At 41.5% G+C, this 16,817-nt stretch overlaps 1 protein-coding gene across 2 annotated transcripts in view; it reads left to right on the top strand.

Moving 5' to 3' along the window:
- PTPRO (protein tyrosine phosphatase receptor type O) overlaps nucleotides 1–16,817 on the top strand; it is a 144,762-nt gene that overhangs the window by 101,119 nt on the left and 26,826 nt on the right. For both annotated transcript variants that reach the window (XM_038154047.1, XM_038154048.1), the window contains exons 10-14: nucleotides 1,585–1,696; nucleotides 7,599–7,750; nucleotides 10,121–10,241; nucleotides 13,726–13,865; nucleotides 16,388–16,520. In XM_038154047.1, the coding sequence (XP_038009975.1) occupies nucleotides 1,585–1,696; nucleotides 7,599–7,750; nucleotides 10,121–10,241; nucleotides 13,726–13,865; nucleotides 16,388–16,520 (658 nt within the window). The remainder of the gene's footprint in view (nucleotides 1–1,584; nucleotides 1,697–7,598; nucleotides 7,751–10,120; nucleotides 10,242–13,725; nucleotides 13,866–16,387; nucleotides 16,521–16,817) is intronic.

Here is a 16,817-nt window from a genome sequence, read left to right on the forward strand (position 1 = left end):
GTAAATCTCCAGGGAAATTAAAAACAAAAATAACTTACCAAACTGGTAATTAATATCTTGTAATCATGACTCAGCACAAATAGATTAGTAGCTGAGTGATCTAAGTGATCCAAGAAATAAAGCTATCATGCAGAGTTAATGTGGTTCATTAGGAAAGGAGATGATGTTGTCCCTTACTGTTGCAAATCCTGCTCAGGGAAGCCAAGTTGGAATGGCTTTGTCTGGATTTCAATCTGAAATGCATCCGTGCTGTACCACAGCTAAAGTGAGCATTTCTTCAAGGGTAATTTTAGAGGCTAATCTTGAATTAGGAAAAGAATGTTTCCCTGTTGTTCCGTTGTGGCATTTAATGTACAGGTAGGGGCTGGTGAACTTTTGTTTGGGTTCTCCAGTGGTGCTCCAGGATCCCTCTGATCCCTGCTGACACCTCTGAGTGCTGTATTCTGAAGCAACAATGAGAAGAATCCAAAATCAATGTCTCCAACAGCATGAAATAATCAAGCATTATTTCCTGAAGGGTTAACATTTGATAAGAACCTTTGGAACTGGATTTATCTTTTCACTCTGTTCAGTTGCTTCACTCATTTTGTGCTCTGCAACTTGTCCAAGTGATGTTGATATTTCCAATGTGAAAATTGTCCAAGTGATGTTGGTATTTCCAATGTGACACCAGGGGCATGTCAGAAGAAGTCCAGTCATCTTCAAGGATGTGTACAACTTTTTCCAAAAATCATGAAAAGAACAGATCACACCACCTATATTTGCATTGCCTTGTAGTATCTGGAGAAAAAAGGCCACTGCAACAACAGAGATCTATAAAAATAGCAAATTCTACATTGTTGAGGTTGATAATTATTTTCGATTTGCTTTTAGTTTGAATTTTAAAAATATCAAGAGGCTTTGCATCTAAACATCAATATCTTAAATGTTCTGTGCTGTCAGTGGAAGAATTAGAGTTTTAACTTAAATATTACATGCAATACTATAATATAAAACAGATTGCTTTTTATACTTCAGTTATATCTCATTTATATTTACATATATAATTTCTGTCCCATAAGTCATTGATGTTTCATTCCTATTCCATTTATAATAAATGACAATAGAAAGTGAAATACACTTGGAAAATTGGGGGGAAAAAATACATCTCTTAAAGTGACAATATCTGAGACAAAAACATCGATTCTAATTTATCCTCAAACCCCACTTAATCAAACTAGGAACACCTACATTTTCCAGTTAAATAGTTTGCCTTCATCACACTGGAATTGTGATGGAAGATTGCTCTGTGTGAATTGCTCTTACCACCCTGGAAATCCTTTAAGATTCCCATGGTGGACAGAACCTTTGACCAGGTGGATGTGGATGAGCAGCAGAGCCATCACAGCTCTGTTTGCTCCCCTTGCACAGATTTTTTAGTAAACTGAAAGGCCAAATTTCAGAGATTGCCACTGAAGGAAGGAAAGGGAGCTCAGAAAAATGAGCGTGGGTTCTAGTTTTGTAAATACTGTTGTGTTTCAGAAGTCCTGCCTCACGCTGGTGAGTTCTCTCCTGAGCCGCTCTTTGTGTTTTGTCCCTTTACAGAGAATAGCCAACCTGCTGCCTGCTTGGTACTACAATTTCAGGGTCACCATGGTCACCTGGGGGGACCCAGAGCTGAGCTGCTGTGACAGCTCCACCATCAGCTTCATAACAGGTAAGCAGCCAGCTGCAAACACTGTGGGAGTGCTCCTGGGGGCAGAGGAAGTCTGACCTGGGTGCTGTGTTTCACCTACAGATAGTTGCAAGTTAGGATATTTATCAGCTATGTCTTTCTTGGATTTTTTGCTTGGTTTTTTTATTTTTTTTTATTTTTTTTGTTTGTTTGTTTGTGTTTTTTGTTTTGGTTTGGTTTTTTTGAGGTTTTTTTGTTCGTTTTGATTTTGGGTTTTTTTTGTTGTTGTTGTTGCTATTGTTTTTGGTGTTTGCTTTTCTATTATTTTGTTTTCAAGTCTCTGAGGACTGCTTGAAATGAGCACATAAATGAATTTTTCCTATGCCAAGCACAGTGCTTGGCTGCTCTGTTGCAGTCCTCCATCAGCTGAGTGCACAGCTCCACGAGGGCCAGGGTCCTGCTCCACTTCTAGCACACCACACTTTTAACACATGGACAAGTTAATAGGTAAATTACTGAACCTGAATTCTTAGCTTTCTTAATGCTATCAAACACTTTTTCATTTATCTGCAATATTTCCAAGTGTTTTTTCCTCCTTTATCACCCTCCCAGTAATCCCCAGGTCAGAGCATGGCTTGTGCAGCACTGAGATGAGTGAGCTGATAACACCACAGGGATTTCCCTCTTCCACTTGGGACCAGCCACAGATTTAACACACTCTGGCATCTCCTGGCAGATTCTTTGGATTTAGTTTTTCAATAGGTCCAACAGATCAGCCATAGAGGGAGCAGCATGAGATAAACCCTGTCATCACCTTGCCATGTGCTCCCAGCACCCAGGATGGTTAGGCCAAAATCAGAGCTCTCCGTTGAATCATTTTGCTTTTTGGTGTCACTGTTTAATTCACCTTGCTGAAGTTGAGGTGACTGAAAGCAGCAAATAATTCAGTTTTACTGTGAGATGCAATGATGTATACTTGCTCTTCTTTTCCATCTGTAGGAATCCAATGAGCAGGAAAATCAGTGTATAATGTCCCAGCCACTCACCCCAAAGCAGACAATTTTTTTATTGTCTGGTTGGTTTTTTAATTAATCAAGATCTAACAGAAAATCATATGTAAAATGACATCATTTGTCCTTTATTAAAAAGTCTGTAGTCTGATATGTTGTCCACCTCTTCACAAAATCTAAGCTGGAGGAGAAAATTTTTCAAAAGCTCATCTTGATGGCCTGAAGGAGGCGTACCAGGACTAGCCTACTCCCAGATTTTCTGTTTGCTGAGAGTCCGAGAATGCACCTGGAAAATTTACTGAATAAGACCCATTTGCAATGATGATTTACACAGAGCCTGTGCCCCAGAGAGCCAGGAGAGAAAAGGCAGCAGCACTTAAAGCTGTAGCTCCAGTGAGGTCAACAGAAACCCTCCCATGCTGAGATACCTGATCCCAGGCTACTCTGTGACAAATTCTGGCTCTTCTCCAGTGCATCAGCCTCCTGAAGGGTCTCCAGGGATATTCCTTGTCCTTTGCCATCAATCAGGTTTTCTGCTGCACTGTAAGGAAGCAATTTTCCAGCTGGTTGGTTGCTGTATGAGGGAAAAATTGTCTTTTCCAACTGATTTGGGTACCAGGTTCAGCATTTTAGAGTGGAAGTGTTCCAGTGGGACACTCACTTCAGTATTGTATCTCCAGAAACCTGCAGCAGAAACAAGAAAGATTAGGGGTCTTCTAAAATGTAATCTGTCATCAGTACCAATCTGGATCTCTGTGTGATGACAGGAAAGACTGCTACTGCTGCTAAATGAAAAATTTATCAACTTCTTAACCAGCAGATGCAGACAAAATAGAAATGGATGAACCTCAAAATATCATCCATTTGTGATTGGCAAAACCTCTTTTAGGTCATCTGGTCTTCAGTGAAAATATCCAAGTGGAATGTTGCATCAATGGTTAATTTCTCTTCTTTTCAAGGTTTTATATGCTGTTTTTCTGATCTGAATTTTTCTAGTTTTAATATTCAGTCCAAAATATTTGTTGCACTTTTATCTTACTGATTGAAGAGACACAAAGCTTTTTTTTTTCTTTTTTTGGTCTCTATACAGAATTTAGTTTGTTTTTTCTGTTAATAAATTTCTTCCATTGAACTCTTCAGGTTCTCTCACTTTTAGGTGTTTTCCCATGTTAGTTTTTTTCCCCATTCTGCCTCTCTAATTTCTACTGTCTTTTTTGAAGTACATAAAAACTGAAAGTATAATACCAGCCTGCTGAATACTCCTGTAGAGGCACAATCATCTCCCTATTCAAAGTTCTCCTCCTGTGTGTGCATCTAAATGATTGCATTTCCTGCATCATCGCTCTGGAGGTCTGTGTTGATTTACATCTATTTTATGGCTCCTAACAGAATTGATCATTTGTTGTCTGTGTGCTATTTTGCAACAGACCTGGCACTTTGAAATTCACTTTGTTTGAGCAGGCCCGGCACAGGGGGCAATATTTCAAAGCTCAGCCCTGCTCAAATCCTGCCCTCCTCTGCCAGTTGCCATGCTCCTTGCACGGTTCATCAGCCCTGCTTTTCCTCCCAGGCTATTGATGAAAATGTTGAATAGCAATGAGGTATTAAAATCACCCTGTGATTCGAAGTGAGGAGCCCTAACAAAGAAAGCTGATTTGGTCAAATTGCAAGCACTTACCAATAGATGGTCAGCACTGAATGTGACATTAAATGCACTCCTGTCCTCTGATTGCCTTGTTACTTGCAATCTCTTCAGCTTTGCCCAGGAGCTGCAGCCAGGCTGACTTGTGAGGCTTGCCTTTTGTCTTATCTGCAGGTTTGAAAAGTTTGTCCCCAGTTAGGTGCTGCCTTTTCACAGCTTCAAGTTACCAGGGGACTGAGAGTTCTTTCTCACCCTCAGCCTCTTTCCTCCCAGAGAGGCAGCAGATGGTTTTATGGGGCACTTGGTCCCTTTCTGCACCATTTTGAACAATGCCACCTCCTCTGCACAGGTTGCCAGGAATTCAAACAAACAAACAGAGAAAAAGCCCACCCCAAAGCCCTGTGTTTAAAAAACACTGGAGTGGAGGTTTTGTAGGCTTGACAGTACACCATCTGTCAGCTCTTCTGTGTATAACTGGAGAGCCAACCTCCACACCTGGAGCATGAGCCTGAGTTTCAAAAACAGAGTAGAAGGCTCAGCTGGGAGTTAGAGGAAGCTTGCAGGAGGCTCAGAGCAAACATTCCCTAATGCAGGATCCCTCTGCTCCTGGGCAGGCTGGGGCTGCAGGACTTGGCATGATGAGATGGATCTCTCCCACAGCTACAGAGAGGAGTTTTGGGGGGTCCAAGAGACTTACCAGAAGCAGCATTTGTCCTCTCAGCTCCTGCAGCAGCAGTTGCACATCATTGTTTTACTCAGGGAGAGATGGTGGCACTGCCAGGGTTGCTGTGGTGACTAATGAGTTTTTAATGCCACCAGCTGTAAACAGCTGGATTTGAAACAACCATGAGCAAAAGCTCTTTGGACCACTAGCATTTGCTTTTTTGCAGTGAGGATGCTTTTGTCTTTGGGGAAGCAGAAGGAGTGAGAAAGACAGACTCTGGGTGCTGCTGGCTGCCACCACGTGTGCTGCCTGTTGGTCCCGTGGGTGCTTCCAGCTGTCACTCTGGTCCAGGTCAGCAGCAGGGTGTGACTTCCCACAGCCTCTCTGTGCTCCCCAGAACCTTGTGCTAGGGGATTGTGATTTATTAAAAAAATATGGGTATTGATCTGGTACCGATATCCAACTGGGACGGGCAAAAGCTCTCTAAAATTTAAAGTTAGAAAGTGTATGTTTATTGTGGGACAGCTCCCAAATACACACCACAATTTACAGGTGATTACAGAGTCCTTTTATCTATGCAAATATTGAATACCCAAAATACAAATACATATTCATAACTTTGGTACATCCCATTCCCTGCTTTGTATGGTAATTAGTTCAAAAGCCATTAAGCATGTGTAGTTTTTCCTTTCACAGGGAGGGGTCCCAAAGTGAGGAAGTAAATGAAGTCTTCCTCCTTCTGGCCTTTCTACCTTTTCAATGCAAATATGACAAATTAACCCCTGGTAGAACTCCCATTCCCTGTCTTCAATTGGTTTCAGACCAGAGCAGGCCCACTTATGTTGTCTTATGTTGTCTTATGTTCCTAAAAGCGATTTATCAGTTTCTATATTCTTCATTATAAACCCAGAAAACCAAACATTGTGTTGACAAGCAATCAATTATTAGTTAACTACTAACTCTTAACTTCATCAAGGCCTGCCCATTTATTTTGATTAACTCCAATAGAGCTCATCTCTAACTAAAATCTTAGCTCCTCTAAAATCTCTAAATTCCTTAAAGATTATGTCTCAATTGGGTCACACCAGCCCTGGCCCTTGGTCTCATGTGACATATCCTGGACATTCACTGTCATGAAAGCATACCATCAATAAAGATGTGCAGGGGGAAATAATTTTTTGTGTGTGAGATTCATGGCCTTAAACTGCAAGGAATACACGACCCATGCACAGGGATGGGCTGGGAACTTGAAGCAATGTTCTGTTAATTTTTAAATTATTTTATACTAAATCTCCTCATAGCAGCATAGAAGGACATTTTCAATATTAATTTGGGAGAATAGTCTTAGTAAACATTTCTAAATGGCCCTAAATTGTCTGTGCATTGCGTTTGCTGCCTAGCTCAGCCATTGCTTCAGTAAAGTCTCAATGCCAAAGTGGAAGGAGCCTTCTTGAAAGCAGCAGTGACATCTTGTGGCCCTTTCCAAGAGACCCGAGCTCCGAGGCCATCCTGCATTCCCTGGCACCCAGGGCTCAGCTCCTCTGACCTGCCTTGGCACAAGCACACAACAGGGCTGGAGCAGAGCAAGACCAGGCAGTTCACCCCATTTTCCTGCCTCAAAAATCCCCTGTAGTATCCAAATTATCCTACTCACATCTCCTTGGGAAGGGGGTTGAGATCTTCACTGATTGAGATTTTTCACTTTTGTGTCTCCACTCACTATTAATTGAACTCTTTTCTGGAGTCCTGCACTTTTGAATTAGGCAGTCAAGGCGAGCTGAGCTCCCTCTCCAGTTAATGGAGAGGCACCTCCCAGAGGGAACCCTCACCTTAAACACCAATTTTAGTGTTATTTGGGAGGTTTGAGGGTTACTCTGTCTTTCTGCAGGTCATAGCTGGTGCGAGAGCCAGCTAGGGAACGTGGCTGGGTCCCAGTCCCTGGGGGTGTTGGAAAGACACGTGGATGTGGAGCTGAGGGACATGGTTTGGTGGTGGATGTGGCAGCGCTGGGCTAAGGTCTGGTCTCAGTCTTAAAGGAGTGACTCTATGTTATGTGGGCTGCAGAGAGAGCCAAGGACTTGCTGGCAGCTCCAGAACAAAAAATAATCCCTCCTAACAGGGTTGTGAGAGGCTCTTTTTTCCTCCCTTCCACCCAGGGAACAAGGGTGGTCATAACTTCTCATGCAAAAGTTGTTTGGAAATCTGCAGGGTTTGGGCTTTTTCTCCTAGAAAGATGCAAGCTCAGTGAAAAGATTTTTTTTCCCTTTGGAAAACCTATAAATGTAACAATTCACTATTTCTTTTCAGTTCAGGGACACAGTGAAGCAACATCTGAGGCTTTTAACTTGAATTTGATTTACAAATATGACTCAAAAATTATTTTTATCTGCAGTAATTTTTTTTAAACTGAAAGATTGTAAAAATAAGTGTATTTTTGTTCTGATTATCTCCCAGGTTAAATGATGGTTTTCATATCTTTCAGCTAGTGCTCAAGTGGTTTAATGATCCTTTCCTGCTAGCTTTGTGATATTCTCCTCATGACAGCATCCTTTGACAGAAGTTTATCACTGGATTTGCTAATCAGCCGTGTTGGACCCTGTCTGTAACACACTTGCCCTCTTCCTTCAGCACCAGTGGCACCCAAAATTACCTCTGTAGAGTATTACAACCACCTTCTGTACGTCACCTGGACCTATGGAGGAGATGGCCCTGACCTTTCCCATTCCAGGATGCTGCACTGGATGGTGGTTGCAGAAGGAAAGAAAAAAATCAAGAAGAGTGTAAGTGTCAGTGTGGAAAATGGGTGTGCTCATTTCTTTGAGGGTTTTTTGTTTGTTTGTTTGTTTTTCGGGTTTTTTGGTGGGGTTTTTTTTTGTGTTTTTTTTTTTTTTTCTTTTTTGGGTGGGTTTTTGTTTGCTTGGTTTGTTTTCCTGAGTTGGTAACTCAGAAAAACTTTGACAACTCTGATAACTTTGTGTTGCTGAGTTCCAGCAAGTTTGGTGCAAGCCAGTAAAAGTTATTCCCAGTGTTAGATTTCTTTGAAAGATTTGAGCTCTCAAAAGAGCCAGAGGACAAAGTGTTTCTGTAGTGATCCAGTGAAGGTGTTGATAATTTATGTAATTTAAAAAGAGCTTAAAAACTTCTCAGCTTCAGACAGAAAAAGATAAAGAGTACTCTTACACACAGGCATGGTATTTTCATTTTTATTTATTAATAATCAGAGTAAGCTACTGGCTGAGGGGTTTTTTTTGTTTGTTCAAATACTGTCACTTCCCATTTTCTGACTTTATCTTCATAAATTGTGTTCTTTATTTTATGTTTGAATACGAGCTCCACTCATTGATGAGATGAGGATTTCACCCAGAATGTGTGCACCTGGAAAACTTGCTAGATGCTAAGCTGGGCTCTTGGTACATTCTCTTGAACATCTGGAAAATTGGAAGTGTATTTTCAGCAGAAGTGCAAACTGATCACTGATTTTCATGTGGATTTGTGTGGAACATCCTATCTTTTGTTAGATTCCTTGGAGCTGCAAGGGTGCACCCATCTGCAGCTTGTCGCAGCATGAATCTAATTATATGATTAGGAGAATTGATAACCTTTCTGAGCAGCAGAGGAACTTTTAGGATTTGGATCCTTACTTCAAACAAGAAAGAAAATGAGATTTTAATTTTTGTCCTACAAATAAAATATTCTATCAATCTAATTCCCCCCCCCCTCCAAAAAAAAAAATCACAATGATATCCCTCTCTTCTCTTCCTTCAAAAAGCCATGTGTTTTTTAAGCTTATTATTCTTTCAGGAAAAATCTGATTTCTCTACCATCCAACTTCAGTGAATAAGAAAATTGTAGATTAAAATAAACATTTAATATGAAAATTAAAATAAATTAAAACCAAAATTGAATATGTAATTTCAGATTAAATAAAAGATTAAAAGTAGAGGGCATCTACAATATAGTATATCTATAAATAGAGCTTTAGGGATGTCTTTACAAGTGTTTGTCTTTATATTCCTTGTAAGACAAGGGAACCCAGAGGGTATTCTTTAGGAAAATCTTGCAAAAACCTACCTATTTATAGCTAACTTTTATGGTTCTGTTCATTTGGATAAATATGGGTACACACTTGCAGGGCACCTGTTCCCCCAGGCTCATTTAGTCACTTCCAGGAACTGTTTCCTTTAAAACTCATACTATATTGTAATATCATAATATGATTTTATTATGATTGCTAATATGGTTGTTTTTCTTGTGGCATTATTGAAATTAATAGGTAACACTGTCAGATGATGTTGACTTTTTCTTCCTGCTCCCTGTGTATTTCCCAAGACTCCATAGAAGCTGGTCAGTTTTTAGAGAAGTGATGAAAATGATGTGCAAAGCCCTATTGGTCTTTATTCAGAAATGTCAGTTTCTCTTCCATCTGAAAGCTTCAGCCTGAGAATTAAGTGACTTTGAAAACCAGCATGAGATTCCTGGATGGGCCCTTTATAGATAGTTCAGAGGTGCTCTGAAAAAAGTGTGTTCCAAGCTCTGCATCCTTCTCCATGACCCTGGAGAAATGGGAAGATTACCCTAAAATAAAAGGAAGAAGTTATTATCACTCTTTTGAGACTCAGTTCAGTTTAGGATCTGGTTTCCAACTTGCAGATGATGGAAGTCAGACCCTGAGATCTCTTGTCAAGTTAACAGGTCTCCAAAAGGTGTTAGTCTTGCCCAGGTGGATTTAATTTTCAGGTCTGTAGGATGTATAAAGGCTTGCCTACACATGGCCTGTGTGCTCTTCTTTGACCTGATTTAAGTTCCTCTAAAATGGTGATAGACTCAAGTCCATGGCTTGTTTAGCATTTTGCACAACTTGAGAAATCTAGATGCTCTCAGTGGTGCGAGGGAGAATTTCTTTTTTCCTTTCTATGTGACCAGTGGAAATGTAAGTGCAGCCTAAAATTGTCTTCTTTTTGCGTTTTGCTAATCTGGTTTCGTGGTTGCTGTCAGTGGGAAGTGGTTGATGTCACCAGTCTGGAGCACACAGAAGACATCTGCTGTGGTGCACAGGGCTTTCTCTGCAGCATTTTGAGTGCCCAGGTTAATTTCATGAGGCAGTTGTGTGTTTTGTGCTGTGCTTAAGCTGGTGTCTCTTGATTGCTCAGGTGACACGCAATGTGATGACTGCAGTGCTGAGCTTGCCTCCAGGGGACATTTACAACCTCTCGGTGACTGCTTGTACTGAAAGAGGCAGCAATACTTCCATGCCCCAACTTGTGAAATTGGGTAAGAAATGCTTGTTTGTACATTATTGACTCACCCCACTCATTTGACTGTGAAGTAACTCTGGCAGCACCTTCCTTCTTTCAGTTATGTACCTCTGAGCCCATTTCTTGTGCAAAGGTGTAATTTTCACCTCACCTTGCTGTGAAGATTGTCTCATGCCTGTGTGTGAAGCCACTCTCCTAAAATGGTTTTGCTCAAGAGGAGCAAGAGTGGCAAAATTTGACTGTAAGTGGAAGTAGGAGAGTGGAAATCACTTGGTGCCTTGCTGAGAGAACAAGTCAACTTCATAGTTGCTTGCCTAAGGTCTTGGACACGTGTAGGGTTTGAGGATGGCAACTCAGGCTTCACATATGAGCTTTTCAATAAAAAGCAGAACCTTCCTTTCTACCTTTCTGTTTCTGACAAGCCTATTTCTACACCCCTCTGCCACTTGGTCTGCTTTTCTGTCTCCCCTCCTCTCTCCCTGGACATCTGCAAAGTCTTTCAAGACCAAAATACAAATTAATGATAGCACTCTTTATAAAAATAGTCAGATTTGTGAATGTGGACCCCAGCTTCATTTTAAGAGAAATATACTTGATATACTCATAGAAACAAAAGAAAACTTGAGAGTTTGATCCTTAATGTAAGAGTTTCAAATGTAACTTTCTACCTAATATCTCTCTTTACTTGGGAGCAAGACTGGACACTACATCATTGGACCTCAAGAAATTTTAGTTCTCTTTTGAATGTTTGTGGAGTCGTTGAGCCCTAGGTACCCAAACCCCTGAAATTTCCAAGTGTGCCAAACAGCTTTTACAGGAGTTAGCTCCACTGAGAAGGTGGGTAAGGAAGAGTTGGTAATTTCAGAGTGGATCATCCTCTCTACACGAATAATAATCCTTTTGTGACTCACTGTGAGAGCAGTGAACTTAAAGGACTCTATAATTTCTAATTGGATTAGAAGTCTAAAAAACAACCATTGTCCATTTATGTTTCTCAGCATTCCTACAGTGCTGAGGCAAACAGTACAGGCACAACAATCTGAAGTTCTTGCAGGTCTTCTTACCAAAGGCAATAGTTGAAAGAAGTAGGCAAATTCCATCAGTTTTCTTTTCCCTGTGCAAACCATGTCCACTATTTTCCCCATACCTTGTGCCTGTACCTGTGTGTGTTTGTTCCCCCACTGAGCGGGTGAATCTGTGGGGGTGAGTATTTCCCCCTGCGACCACTGTCCGAATGTTTTAGGGTGATATTTCAAGTCACCAGCTAGCTTTATCTTTCAGACAGATGCACAAGCCTTATTAATGTTGTTCACCCTGCAGCACAGTTGTATCTTCCTGTTCTTTCCTTATGGATGGGCACTCTTACTGAACTTGGGTGGGAACTTTGCCCTTCAGTGACAACAAAGAGAAGGTGAAATGAATTCCATTTCAATGAATCCCTTCTTTGAGTGTGGGGATTTTTTTTTTCTTGGATTGAGTTTGATTTTTTTCCCCCTTTATGCTGATGTTTGAACTTTGAATAGACAAAAGTGAGGATATTTGGCCAGAGGTTTTTTCCCTCTCTCTGTTTCTGAGGGGAGCAATGGGAGTTGTAATTAGCAGTAGTGGAAACTGACTCTAAGTGATAGACTACTCAGCACTTGGCAGTCCCTTAAGCCTTCCTGCCAAATGTTCTTCCCTCCATGATGTTTGCTTCATCCTGGCAACTTTCCACCTGCAGAAAAATCAAGCCATTTGCTGGAAGCAAAAGGAGGATTTGCTTGGGACGCTGCCCAAATGCAAAACTCTTGTTTTAATTGAGGCCTTTTTTTTTTTACCTGGAGTGAGGGATGGAATGTGTTTCTGAGTCCAGGAGCAGATATATGTGTGTAATTATGGGAGAGGGACACTTTCCTGTGTAGCTCTGGGACAATATGTGCACTGCAAGCCCCGTGACACACGTGAATGTCCAATCTTTCCATAATGCCAATATGGCTTGGGCAGACTCCAACCCCAGAACACAGATCTGATCGTTTCAGGATCAAATACGTCTCCAAAATGTCTATAACTACTTGAGCAAGTCCCTTGTGCCAAGGTTCCTGCGACAGCATCTCACAGAATGAGGATAACAAATTATTTGTGGAAGGAAAAAGAATCAGCCCAGAATGTTCTTGTGCATCATTGTATGCAGTGTGTCAGAATCCCAAAATCGGGTCATTGTTTGAGAATTACAGCTTTAATTAAACATCCACAGAATAGGAGATCTGAAAGCTGTGCAGAACAACTCAGAAATGTACAGCCCAAATTTTACAGTCTCTGAAGGCAAAGCAGAAGAGCCGGGAGGCCTGAGGTGTGGAAAGCCAGGGATTTCCAGTACCCATCCTGTGAAGTCATCAGGATGAATATCAGGATTAAACATTAAATAATTATTTAAATAATTATCTCTCATCTTAGTACTGTGCTTAGGCTGTTTGCTCCTCCCCTGGTCCTCAAGATTTTCCCTCCTGTTCTGTGCTCTCCATTCCCCAGGTTGGTTTGGGTGTGGTTACAGTGAGGGGTGACCCCCACAGGGGTCCATGGGCAGGGGGATGGCCCTGGAGGCAGCAGCCAAGGCCACTGGGCATGGGGACAGGGCAGTGCAGACCCCCATCCATGTTTCACAACATTTCTGATGCCATCACTGCCAGGAGACCCTCCATCTGTCGCTCTTGCCATAGGGTTGTCCTCTGCTCAACAGACTCTTGTATTTATTTGCCTGTTGTCACTTCATCCAGCACTGAAAATCAAAGTAATTAATTGAGGACCTCTGGGGATCTGGACCTCTGCATTCCTAGAACCCATGGAAGTTAAGACAGATCCAGTAGCCCTTATATCTTAGCCAGAGGAGAAAAAAAACCCAACAAAACCCCCCTGAAAAAATCTCCACAAACCAAAAAACAAAACAACAACAAAAAAAAAACCAAAACAAAAAACTTCCCAAAAAACAAACAAAACAAAACAAAACCCTACAGGTTTGTTTGTTTTGTTTTTTTTTTTTACTGGTAATTGGCTAAATATTTTCTCTGCTGCAATTAAAGGAACCTAAGCAGTGTTTGCTTGTGGGAAGCTGCTTCTTTATAGTCTCCTGGGCAGCCTTGTGAAGAAAAGCCTTCTCAGGCCAAATGTGTTGCTAACAGGTGGACAGTGATCTTCTCTGAAAGAGTTCCTGCTAGCATGGTTCTATTAATAGAATCCAGTGATCATCCTCAAGCAAGGGCTCTGCTGAAAAGGGAAGTGAAGTAATTATCCATCTGTCCAAATAGAGAACGGTTTAAATAGAGAAGAAAAACCAACACACTTCATCATCTTCCCATTTTACAGTGGTAGTTTGTCATCATGAGAGGATTTACATTGGTAGGCTTTATCTGGAGGAAATGAAAGATAGCAGGGCATCAGGCATTGCTTTCAATTGTTTCATTTTTCTCAGTTATCTGGAAACTTAAAGATAAGCTTAATGAAAGGAGATTTTTCTCTTACACCAGAACCAGCCCCTCCAAAATCACTGTTTGCCGTCAACAAGACTCAGACCTCTGTGACTCTGCTGTGGGTGGAAGAAGGAGTAGCTGATTTCTTTGAAGTCTACTGCCAGCAGGCTGGATCTGGCCAGGAAACAAAAGCCCAGGTATGTGTCTCTTCTTTGTTGTCCACTCTTCATCCTAGAATTAAACTTTTAAAAGCTAAACTACTAAAGCTATGCTTGGAATACTAAAATATTTTCATTATTTTGCAATATTAGGGTTGGCCTCTCTTATTGATGAGGTTATATGGCTGGTTGGAGAGAAATTGTGTGAAACCTACAGTGCCAGTGGAATTGGCTCTGATACACTGTGCAAAACCTAACAGGCCACAAAACTAAGGGAATGCCAATGAGCAAGAAGGGAAAATTGGTCAGGTAGCTTCATAAGGAATGGGGAAAATCGACATATTTAAATCCCATGGGATTTCTGATACCGTATCTAATTATTTCTGGAATATTTTATTCCTGGTTTTGAGATCTGTTAACTGAAGTTCAGTAGGAGCTCCCTTGCTATTCCAAGAGTACCTTTATGCAAATGTGGCTGCTCCTCATGCATTTTATATTATTTTTACCTCGGGGTATATTCTTCAAGACCCACCTCCTCAGCCCCACCTATGAACCTCCTTTTCTCTCTGTCCAGTCAGCAGCCAATTTAAATATTTGCTATTTAAATGGGTAATGCTGTTCAGTGAAAAACAGAGAGCAGAAGTAGTTTTTAATTCCTTGGCTGTGCATCATGTGAGGTTTACTTTGTGCTTTAGCTGATGGTATAATGAATCACTGGGATTACGTGCCACAAAACTTTATTCTCTCATGGGCACTGTGACATGTAATGGGGAATCATTGAGAAAGAAGTGAAAAATTACCTACTTAAACCACTGATTAACACATGGAAGAGACCTGAACCCTCTTAAATCCTATGGAAGATCAGTCTGAATAATTTAATATTCTTTTAAAATTGAGACAGACAATGGCTGAAGGGAAAAAAAAAAGCTTACATGCACTTTAATCTTTTGGATTGTTTAGATTCCACCTGTAGATTCCTGCTTTTTCATGCTGAATAGCAAAGGTGGTGAAGTCATCATCATCACTTACCAGAGATTCAAAATAGTGATGGGATCAGGCAAGGAAAGCACCTGAGGATTTGCAACTTCAGTTCAGAGCAGATCTGTTTTAGGAACATCAGGAAAAGACTGCTTCATCTGGCAGATGCTTCAGTGGGTGTCTCACTGTTGACAGGAACATCTGGCACTGGATAATGCAAATATTGTCAGCTCTCTCCTCATTAGATTCATCACTCCCTTTTCTGTCTCCATGAAAAACTGGGAAGGGCTCCTTTCTGAACTGTAAAAAGGGATGCTTTCCAAGTAGGCTGGGGAAAATTCTTTGTGATTTTCCATGCTAATTACATGAGCATTTTTGTCCCTTTCCTGCATCTTTAAATCAGTGAAATCAAAAGCAACAGCTTTCTAATTTTGAACATCTTGGATTTGAGTTGACTAATTTCAATTTCCCAGAGGGGAATATGGAAATGTGCAACCAAGCACAATTGCCAAAGTCTGGCTCCTCCTTTCAGCTCAGGCAAGAAAAGTCTCCTCCTTTACACTCATGTGATTTCAATCTGCACAATCTGTACCTCGGAATTGCTCTGCAACAGGAGCTCAGGATTAGGCCATGGCTACAAGAGGCTCTTGGAAATATCCAGTGCTTGGAACCTGTTACAGCACCTGCAGTCCCCATCTGGAGTGGGTTCATTCATAAAACTTCTCCCTCTCTCCCTTCTAAACCCCTGGCTCAGTGTCCCTGTTTTTACAAGTGTAACCCACCCCTGGTTCTGCTGGACAGTTCTCCAGGAAACAGAGAGCCTTAAGGAACTCTTTCTTTAAGTCAGTGCATGTGTTGTTCTTGCTGTGTTTGTTTTCTCTTGCTCTATCAGCATTTAAAATCCACAAAAGGGTTCACAAGGGCCACAGTAATGAACACGTTTTATAAAGGTGTTACGCAGAGTTTCTGCCAGCTAGAAAAACTGGGGTGTAGGATGTTTGATTATAATTATTACCAAAAGACTTTGCTGTAGCTTTGTTTTTCACCTTGGCCACTCAAAAGGGCTCACAGGTCTCCACACCCCCAGGAGCTGCCTCAGAGGCAGAGATTTCATGCATTAAAACCAGAATTGGGATTTCATTCATGGCAGAGGTTGTGACTTCCTTGGCTTGTTCTTTGAATAAAAATAACTTGGTTTTCCTCCTACCTGCGTGGCTTAGAAACCAGAGCTCATGAGCTGTGTCCACCTCTGGGATGTCCTGGAGGTCTCAGTGCTTTCCCCTACCACTTATGTGCCTGACCAACCCACTCTGGGGCACGTGTCCTTTCCTCCCCAAAAAGCTCTGGGGTCCCTGGAGTGCTCTGGGGTGTTCTTGCAGCTGCATTCACCCCTGTTCTTCTCCCTTTTCTGCCAGACTATCTGCCTGCTGTCAAGGGCAGGCCCTGGTTGCCTTTCCTATGTGTCAAAGCGCTGATTTCTTCCACCAGATCTGGCTTTACCCGCCAGATACACAGAACACTGATTTGTGCTCTGGTGTTTGTGGGAGAGACAAACTCCAGAATGTTTCTCCCCGTGTCTGCAGGAACCTGTCACTGTCTCCTCCCACGTTGTGACCATTTCCAGCCTGACTCCTGCCACTTCCTACAACTGCAGCGTGACCACCTTCAGCCACAACAGCCCCAGCATCCCCACCTTCATTGCAGTTTCCACCATGGGTAAGCAGCACTGCCCTGCTTTCTTCTTCTTCCTCATCCAGCTGCATCTCTTCCCCTGCTGTATTTATGTTGCCCCCAGATGAAGGCAGGAATAATGAATCTGGCTCCATGTTTTCAGAAGGCTAATTTATTCTTTTATGATACTATATTATATTAAAGAATGCTATTTTAAACTATACTTAAGAATACAGAAAGGATACTTACAGAAGGCTAAAAAGATAATAATGAAACTTCGTGACTCTTTCCAGAGTCCTGACACTGGTTGACCAAAAAGTCAAAACAATTCACACTAGAATC

Source organism: Motacilla alba, chromosome 1A, assembly GCF_015832195.1.
Source record: "Motacilla alba alba isolate MOTALB_02 chromosome 1A, Motacilla_alba_V1.0_pri, whole genome shotgun sequence".
Lineage (NCBI taxonomy): Eukaryota > Metazoa > Chordata > Aves > Passeriformes > Motacillidae > Motacilla > Motacilla alba.